This window comes from Cervus elaphus, chromosome 25 (genome assembly GCF_910594005.1).
Source record: "Cervus elaphus chromosome 25, mCerEla1.1, whole genome shotgun sequence".
Classification (NCBI taxonomy): Eukaryota; Metazoa; Chordata; class Mammalia; order Artiodactyla; family Cervidae; genus Cervus; species Cervus elaphus.
In genome coordinates this window covers 12,175,641-12,185,932 of record NC_057839.1, presented here as the reverse complement: position 1 = coordinate 12,185,932, position 10,292 = coordinate 12,175,641, and the positions used below count along the sequence as shown (strand labels likewise).

The 10,292-nt window shown below is 39.6% G+C and overlaps 1 protein-coding gene across 1 annotated transcript in view; it reads left to right on the top strand.

Moving 5' to 3' along the window:
• The first annotated feature begins 1,961 nt into the window (after positions 1-1,961).
• Positions 1,962-10,292, top strand: part of TNPO1 (transportin 1) — an 89,682-nt gene continuing 81,351 nt past the window's right edge. Inside the window, exon 1 of the mRNA XM_043887113.1 lies at positions 1,962-2,106. Coding sequence (XP_043743048.1) covers positions 2,092-2,106 — 15 coding nt within the window. The 5' untranslated portion in view covers positions 1,962-2,091. The remainder of the gene's footprint in view (positions 2,107-10,292) is intronic.

Genomic DNA, 10,292 nt, shown 5'->3' with positions numbered 1-10,292 from the left:
AAATTGTGTTAATAAATCCTGGTTAATGATAAGATTTACTGTTTAAAACATGTATTTTTAATTTAACTTAAAGGACAAATATTAAAAGCCTACATGTCTAAATATCTCTGTATCCAATAGAGAACTATTTTATATTAAAATTTTAATTCATTTTAATTTTAATAAAATTTTAATAAAATTTTAATTCATTTAAGAATCATTTACATTTTATAAAAGAATGGATATTTAATTTGCCTAGTCTCAATTTCAAAACATTGATAATCAGTATTTTTTCCTTTCGAAATACCTTGCTCAATAAATCTTCTCACATACATTAAATAATACTTTACTTCTAATTCAACTATTTCCAAACTATTAGTTAGGCAAATTCCTTAGTAATTGCTTAATCAATATATCTTTACACCTGTCATTAGTTGCTAATCCTACACATTTTAAAAGTATTTCTGTTATTTTTCTTTAGCAAAGTAGCATACAAGTACCACATACACCCTGATTTGTAGAGAACAAGGCTCCCTATTCCATGACAGGACTTCTCAAACGCAGAAATATACCATTTGTTATTTGGATAAATATACATATTTTGGATAAATATCCCTGCAGATATACTGAACTATCAGTTAGGAAGTTTGACATTAAGATTTTTTTTCTTGGTAATCTATTCCTATTTCAGGGGCCTCTTTTTGCTTCACACTACTGCATGCAACTGCTATTGAATTTGTAGGCTGATGAGGCAGCCTCCCAGAATTACCGTTAGAAAATGTTAATCATAATTATAAATATTTTAGTTATTTAAAATATTTTTTCTTCTATGTTCAATTTTCTAATGATAGAAAAGCTCCTTTTCTACTCAAAGTCTAAGTTAAATAAACATTCTTTCATAAAATGATTGTTGTTGCAAATGAAAATTAACAAGTTTATTAACAAATAAGATGTCTCAGTATCAAAAAACACTTTCCAGTATTGGTACTACAATTTTATCTAGAATATACCTGGAAGGCAACAACCACCACACATTTTCAAAACATAATGTATACAGCATTTGCAAGTAGGATAGTCAAAACTGCTGGTATTTTTACACACATTGACCACGTGAGGAAGAATATTATCAGCGGCATCCTCACCTTAGGAAATAATGATCTAGCTATGCAAATTTAAAATATTCATATATAGTAAATTTATATGTAAGAATAATGTGGGGCAGGGAACTATTTATCTATTCACTATCATTATTATAAATGAGTATATAAAACGTCTACCTTTATATACTTATTTATATAAAGTATAAATATTTTTCTGTTCAGAAAATAGAAGACATTTTAATTTCTCATGATGGCCTGTTACGGAGAGGAGAACCTGTTATTTCCAACAGCAAGAAACGACACTTTTATATGAACACACGCCTGAAGACGTAAAACCTAATTTTAGAAAGCATTTAATTTCACCTACATAGCAGTCGATGTGTTAGACACAGCATACCTCAAAAGCTATCCTGTAATATTCGCGGACAAGCGTCCACCCTATCTGTCCATTGAAGCCATTCCTGCTTTTTACCAGAGGCGCTGGAACTGTATTATGTGGAATATGCGGCACGTTCGGTATTAAATAGGCTCCCGGGGCTGGGCTGTCACTTTGGAGTTGGTCCCCGGGAAGGGCCGTCGTGCTCGGAGGCAGCCACACTTGCAGGGCCATTTTGGCCGAGGCCTCACAGGGCAGAGCAGCGTCAGCAGCGGCTCCTCCTGAGCCAGAGGCTCAGGCCCGCGAGTCGGCCGCTGGAGGCGCGAGCTGGAGCCCGGCAGCGGGCCGAGGCTCGAGGCCCGAGGCCCGAGGCTGCAGCGCGGGCTTAGAAACCGCTGCCACGCGCCGCCAGGCGCAGGGCCTTAGGCCCCTCAGTCCCCCGGCCGCGGTTTTCCCAGCCCCGGCGCCGTTGCCAAGGCGACCGCCGCCGAACGTTCCCGCGGCGGGCCCCGCCCCCCGTCCAATCGGACCGGCGCTCGCCGGAGCCCAGATTCTCTTTGTTCCGCAGCCATTTCAGGCCCCGGACGGGAGGCAGCGCCGCTTCGGCAGAGGGCCCGAGCGCCGGAGGCCTCTGGGATGGTGTGGGACCGGGTAGGTGGCGTGAGGGTGCGCGGCCCCTGACTGGAGGGCGGGAACCGAGGCAAGCTGTTCGCAAGCTGCCTGACGGCCGCGGGGAGAGGCGCCGCCGCCTCATCGGTACCACCCTGGCCGTTTGGAGCCCGGCGGCGGCGGCGGCGCGGTTCTAAGCCCAACAGCTGCTGGCCCAGGCGTCCTTGGGGATCCGGACAGGGGGCGGGAGGGGCTCTTCAGGTGTCCGAGATTAGGGCCCGTAGGCTCTGAGGGGTGGCAGGAAGAAGGTCTGCGCCTCAGGGAGCTATTTGAACCGCGGCGTTTGAGGGCCCTGAGGACCGCAGCCGCTGCCCCGGGACAGCTGTTCCCCGCGGGTTCTGGGCACCGTCGGGCGCTGCCCCGGATGCCCGCTCTTTGTCCCCGCCCGGCTCCCTCTGCTCCGGCGTCCCGGGCCCTCACGCACCACCGCCTCCACACTCCGACGGCTGATCGCTGTCTTCAGGCGGCTTTTTTCCCCTTGGGGACTTGAGGTTTCACGACATGTTTACATAATTTTAATGTTTATGACTACGGGTTTTGCGTGGGTCTATGTTTTTGCACTTCTGCCCTTCTGTACTTCTCCCACGCGAACACGCCCCAGGGAACTGCTGCTGAGAAGCGGACCCACGCCACAAGCAACCTGTTTGGGGAGTGGTTTTCTTCGTTTTGAAAGCAATCGCTTGTTAACTTGTTTTCAGATTTTAAGAATCAACTGGATTGTACAAGGACTGCATAGTTTTAAGCGCGTTACCTTAACCATCACTAATCAGTTCCGTTCTTCCACAGATAAAAATATAGAAAATTAAAGTTGGAGACTGTCCACAAATTGATTTTGACAGTTGTGTTAAGAAGCTCAGTAGCAATCCTGCCTTGAAGCTTTTAACTTCAGTGATGAGTGTATAAATGGTGGTTTGTTTGTTTTTTTACCTAAAGGAAAGTTTTTTTTTTAATACAAGTTGTATCGTGTAGTAGGTATTTGAAAATGCAAGACTGTAAAATGGCTGTCCTGACATGCTCGTTTTTAGGATAACAAAAGTTACATTTGATTTTAAGTTTCTCTGTTTTGTCTAAGCTTTCATATTAGAACGGTAAATAAGTCATACTTAATCAGGGGAGGATTCCTTTTTTAGAAATCAATTCTGTTTTCCATTTTTACCCTCTCCTGCACCTATTCTTCTTAGAGAATGACTCTACCAAGTTGAAAACTTGCAACTGCTAAAGAGAAATACTAGCTTGAAGGTGCAGATTTCTTTTTTATTCTGCAGTGTATGCAATGCATAAATGCATAACAGTTTGGCAGTTCACCTAATTTAATGAGAGCTTGATGAACTACTAGTGATCCATTTTCTTTTACCTAAAAGAGGTAAAAGATGTTGATGTTGTCATTTTCACCCTAGATATTCAGGGAATTACGGAATTCCCCCCACAGAAGTATCTTAAGATACTTTAAAGTTGTATAGCTTATTATCATTATATATTATGAGCAGGATAAGATTTTGGTGAATATATGATTCCAGTTGTAAATCTTTCTGTTATCAAAACTTTTTGTATCCATTGTTTTTATGACTAATTTTTTTATATAATGTTAAAGCCATCTCATGAACTCTGTTTTTCCAAATCCTATAAATGAACTGCATTGAAATATAAATGTATTATGTTTAGAAGAATTGCTTGCAGTTAACCATGTTGGATTACTGCAGACACTGTTTTTAAGAAAAGGAATTTGGTAATAAAGGAAGCCAAATTATATATATATAACATATATGTGACATATATAATGAAATAAATTTATCAAATGTAAACTGCAGAGAAGAACACAGCAATAAGTGGGAGTTATTTGTTTTGCCCAGGATATAAATTATGAATTTTTCCCTAAAATTTATATTTGAATACATATTGGTATTCAAAGAGATCTTGTTCCTAAAAAACAAAAGGGTGAAAAAGCTGAGAAAATCAAAGTGAGAAGTTTTTAGAAACAGTGTAGAATAATTCCACCTTCAGAAAGGTAGGATCAGAGACAGCTAAGTTGCCCAGATGTTGAAAATCTTTCTTAGTTGGTTCCATTCAGCCAGTGCTATGATAGCTCTCTGGTGAGTGCTGGCAGGTAAGAGAGGTCTCCTGGATTGTATAGGGTGAGGAATTTACAATGGAAGACAGAGGTTTGCAGAAGTGGTAACTGTAGATTTATAGTTCTGTAGATGGGTGTTGGCCTTCCTTGGTGGCTCAGTGGTAAAGAATCTGCCTGCAATGCAGCAACCTCAGGAGACTCAGGTTCAGTCCCTGGATCAGGAAGATCCCCTGGAGGAGGGCATGGCAACCTACTCCACTATTCTTTCCTGGAACATGCCATGGACAGGCTAAATCCATAGGGTCCCAAAGAGTCAGGACATGACCGAAGTGACTTAGAATGCACACACAGATGGGTGTTAGGGTGGGAAGGAGTTTTCAGAAGCCACATTTGCTTATTTCACGACCTCCTTACTAGAATTATTTGAAATACTGTCTAATAATGTTAACAGTTCCGGAGTCTTAATGGTTAAATGACATACTAGAACAGGAAATTAGGGTGTAGATTTGTCTTAGAATTTTCTGCAGTAGATAGAACCAATACAGAAATGGTGGCTACATCTTATTCCAAAATGGCACCTGATAGCTGAGCAAATATTTGAACTCAGAATTGAAGGAAAGCTGAAGGAAACTTGATATCTGAAAGACTACAAGATTTGAATCAACACATGTCTTTTTAATGGTAAAAATTATAAAACAAAGCAAGTCTTTTCAGTGTAATACTATAAGTTCTTAGAACTGGGCCTGGCATGTCACTTCATAAATAATAACTGTTATTATCATCATCTTTGACATGGTCATTGGTATTTTAGAAAACTATAGAAAGCAACCATAAAATAATAATCACAATCAGGACCATGAGGTGATTAAGCCCTTTGATACATTTCCTTCCAATATTTTTTCTCAGTTTATTTGATTTTTATACAGTTGAGACTTTAATATTAGTTTGCTTTTTTCAACCTAGCACCATAAGCATTCTGACATGCTATGAAATTATTTTGTCAGCATCTTTTTAAATGACCACATGATATTTTTATGAATTTCTCATAATTAAACATTTTGCTGTTGGACAGTTAGCAGGTTTCTTTTATTATATTTTTGCAGTTATAATAAACACTACAATGAACATCCTTATACATAAAACAATTCCTGTGTTTTAGATTATTTCGTTGCAATAGATTTTCCAAAGTGAAAATATTGGGTCAGTGTATATGAACATCCAAAAACTCAGTTCATATTGCCAAACTGTTTTTACTTAAGGGAATGTAATAATGGAATTAAATTGAGGAGCACAGCATTTATTGCCCTTTTCCTGGAGTTGGAAGGGAAGAGAGAGTGAATTAACATTTTTTTCTATTATATGATGATGTAATATGACAGTCATCATTTGTAGGCATTTGGCATACATTACTACTTTTACATACATTATGCTCATTATCCTAGCCCCTGTTGCTTTACACGTGATAGTTACTTCCGTTTTACTTAAGGGAGAACTGAAGTATCAGTAGGTAAGTAGTTTGCCCAGAGATTCAAGAGTGTTCATAGATGCATCTGAATCTAGACCTGCATGATTATGAAGCTCATATTCTTTTATTTGTGGAGTTTTATGTGACACACATATTTAGAATCTTACAGTGAATATATGTATACATTGAATGAATACAGAATCAAAAAAGGAGTTTTATAGTTCCCTCTAATCTATTAACTACAGATCATAGACCACATTTTAAAATTTTTTACTTATTTATTTATTTATTTTTGGCTGCTCTCAGTCTTCAGTGCTTCTCGGGCTTTTCTCTAGTTGCCGGGAGCGGAGGCTGCTCTGTACTCGGTGGTGTGCGGGCTTCTCATTGCAGTGGCTTCCTTTGTTGCAGAACACAGCCTCCAGGGCATGCAGGCTTCAGTGGTTGTGGTTCCAGGGCTCTAGAGCACAGACTCAGTAGTTGTGGAGCTCAGGGCTTAGTTGCTCCAGCATGTGGGATCTTCATGGACCAGGGATAGAACCCGTGTTTCCTGCATTGGCAGGTGGATTCTTCACTGCTGAGCCACCAGGGAAGCCCCATAGGCCACATTTTGAAGATAGTAAACTGAGCTGGAAGTAATGAATGAATGACTTGCAAAGTTTTAAAACAGATAAGGTTTAACTATCCAGGTGTATTTTAAAAAGAAAAAAAAAAAAAACTTACCAGGATGAGGTGTAATTGGTAAGGAGTGTATAAAGCTGGTTTCTGAAATGATTGCAGCAAGCATTTGTGGGTGAAATGCTCTTAGTAAAGACCTCTTAGAGGAGAAGAAAATAAATCCATCAAATTTGGGGGTCAAGAGAAATGACAAAGGCCCATTAAATAAATAAATTGAAAAACATGTTTAGTGAAATCCCTGGCAAAGTGTCAACTGAAGTCTTAATAGAAAAGGAAAAAATATGTATATATGTTCCAGTTAAGGTAGAATAAGAATATCAACAAGGTGTGTGGGAATAATTTTATACCGAAAACTAAAGCAAAAAAAATTTTTTGCAGTTGTATTTTGTAGTTGACTTTGAAGCACTCTGAAGCCATTAGTGAAATAATTGTTGGTGAAGTCCCTGAAACCTCAGATACCAAAGTAACCACTACAGATGAAAAGATTGATCCCAGAAAGGTCAAGATTGCATTGCTTTTGTCTTTACTAGGCAGGGAATTAGGGGAGAGAAATACTTCACCAGATTGTGAGTGTACAAAATAGATGCAAATAAATAATTAGGAATAGATGGTATCCATCGAAAGTGTAAGTAAATGAATAAAAACATTGATCATTATACTGCCATTAGAAATAATGTTTTTGAAAAATACTTAATGAAGTAAAAATATAGTTTATTTTAGCTGGCACGTAGGAAAATGATGGAAACATGCCAAATTATGGAGGACTTCATGTGCCCTTTATGCATTTAATGAGCATTTTTAGTGCTGAGATTGTCCCTTTTTCTCAAGAGATTTAGATCTTACTGTAGAGAGAGATATGTAAACAAAAAAGTACAATGAAGTGTAGGTAAAGCTTTTATGATATAAATCTGATGAGACCCTGTAAATATTTTCTGCTTTGTAGACAAACCAAACTTAGCCACTGTAGTGCAAAAGCAACCATAGACAATATGGAAACCAAGGAGTGTGACTAGATTTGATTGGTAGGCTTTAAGGAGGAGAAGGGGACAACAGAAGATGAAATGATTGGATGGCATCACTGACTTAATGGACATGAATTTGAGCAAGCTCCAGGAGTTGGTGATGGACAGGGAAGCCTGGCGTGCTACAGTCCATGGGGTCACAAAGAGTCAGACACGACTGAGGTACTGAACTGAAGTAGAATCTCTAGTATATAGTAGAAGGATTTCAGGAGGAGATACCTACTGAACCTTGTATTGCCCTAGCATGAGCCATTGAAAGATTTGAAACAAGAAATTTGCAGTGTTGATTTGTGTGATTCATTAAGAACAGAAAAATAGGTTATTTTTAGGTGCTCTAAACTAATAAAGAGGATTCAATTTTTTTTTTTATTCAAATTTTTTTAATGGGCAAATTCATTGACAAGGAAGTACAGCAATCATGAAATTAATGCTCTACCCCACCGATAGGGAAATGCAAAGTAAAACAGTGAAAATTTTTTTTACCCATCAGATTGGCAAAAGTGAAAAGAATATAGAATGTATTTTGCTAGAATGTATTGATAGGTTGTAGGGAAAGTCAAACATTGAATAAATCAGTACAGCCATTTTAATTTTCAAGTAAAAACATTTTCGACCTGAGCAGTTTCTATTTCTTAGAGAAACATATGGGTGTATCAGGAATCATGTATATTCAAGGAAGTCTTTGTCAGTAGCCATAGAACCTCCAGACTTCCAGGTCACCTTTTGTCTCCTCCACTCTCAATCATTAAAAGGTCTATATTTGGCTTCTTTTGTTTGAACCCCCATCCCAGCTCTTCATATCCTTCTGCTCTGCCGCCTTCTGCAAAATCCAAAGCTCGACAAAGCTAGTGTTCTCCCTCCGTTCTGCCTGAAAATCCTTAGTTTTGGGTTATGTCCTCGGATTATGTGACTACTTCCGTTTATGATTGCTGTCAACTGCTAACATTAAGGTCATTCCTCCTCATTTCTCTCTCATTTTCGCTCCAGGCCCTTGCCCTCTCTTCAATACCACTCAGTCTTTATATTGAAGTTAGAATAAGTACACCTGATTTTTCCTCCAGTGTTCTTCCTATCTACTCTATCTTATCTCAGTCACTCATTCCCAAAGTGGTTCCCTCTTGCATTGTCAGTAAATGCAGTCCCTGTGTGGTTACTATTTCATGTTTTCTACTCTTTGACCATACTTCCTATCTAGTAGTTCGCTCCTTCTAGTTAGTGTCTCTGCCCCGACTTTCTCTTTACCCCAATGGAATTGCCAGTTTGTTGATCCTATTACTGTGTCCCTGCCACTCACCCTCTTGATGTTTTTACTTCCTTTCTTACTTGGTTTAAATTCCACGGTTTATCACTCCTTTGGATGACTCCCTTGCTCTTCACTTGTTTAGTAGAACCACACACTGGTTAAAACCAACTCTCTGCTTTCTTTGCACCTGCCCCTAGGTATCTTAGTATGGCTAGAAGAACACAACCACATATGACCACATTGTGTGTGAGTTGTTATGCTGCCTATTGATTGTGCTGTATTTTCCTAGTCTGTTCACTTTCCCACTTTTCTTGATAACTGTTTCGTATCTTCTTTTCTTCAATCCTCCAACATGTCTTTTCCCATCCTCATTTTCAATTCATTACCTTGCTTCCTATTTTATTAAGAAAACTGAAGCAGTCAGCAAACTTCCACACACTTCCCCCACCCCGTGAACTACAATCATCTGTGTCAATACATGCTGTCTTCCTGCTTGTTATCTTAGATGAGCTGTTCTATGTTCTTTTGTCTGCTTTTGTATTAGATCCCATCCTTTCTCCTCTATCATCTGCTCAAGGAATTGCTTCAGCTTCTGTCCTTTCACATTAATTTTTTCCTTTGCTGGATTATTTCTATCAGCAAAGAGACAAGCTATTACTTCTACTATGTTTAAAAAGAAAAATGATCCACTTTTCACCACCTGTTTCCCCATATTTTTTATTTCCTTTTGCGGCATTATTCCCTGAAAGAGTTGTCTATATTTGCTGTTGCCATTTTCTCCTCCCATACTGTGTCAAACTCATTCCAGTCAGGCCTTTGTACCATTCTGAGCTGAGACAGTTCCTTAGTTTCTCCAGTAACTTCCATGTGGCCAGATGCCATATGTTATTGAGTCTGTTCATCTTTCTTGACCTGTCAGCAACATTTGACAGAGCTATTTCTCTTAATCTTGAAACACTGTCTTCTTTGCTTTGCAGAATAACTCACACCCCTGGTTATCTCCTACCTCAGTGCTGGCTCCTTGTAATTCTCCTTTGCCTTTCTTTACGCAGACTTCTTATTGTTGGAGAGCCCCAGAGCTCAGGCCTTGTTTTTTGTGTTTCACACATACTCACTGCATTGGTAATCTCATTCAGTCTCATGGCTTTAAATACCGTCTAAATGCCCTATGTGCTCAGTCGCTCAGTCGCGTCTGACTGTTTGCAACCCCATGGACTGTAGCCCACCAGGCTCCTCTATCCATGGAATTTTCCAGGCAGGAATACTGGAGTGGGTTGCTCTTTGCTTCTGCAGGGGATCTTCTCCACCCAGGGATCGAATCTAGATCTGCTGCGTTGCGGACAGATTCTTTACCAGCTGAGCCACTAGGGCAGTTGCCTTCTAAATGTTAGCAGTGCCCAGATTTAGATCTTTATCCTCTTTCTCTAATTCCTTACATATTCAACCCCTGTTCGACATTTCTACCTAAATGTCTGATAATAGGCCTCAGGCTCAGCTTGTCGTAACTTACCTCCTAAACGTCCTCCCAGTACTGGCTCTACCCACAGACTTCACCATTTTGGTTTGTCAATGGCAACTCCATCCTCCCAGTACTTTCACACTAAAATACTGGAGTTGTTCTTGTCTTTGCTCTTTCTTTGACACATCCGTTCCATTAAGACAACCTTTTTTTCCCCCTTATCATCAAAATATATC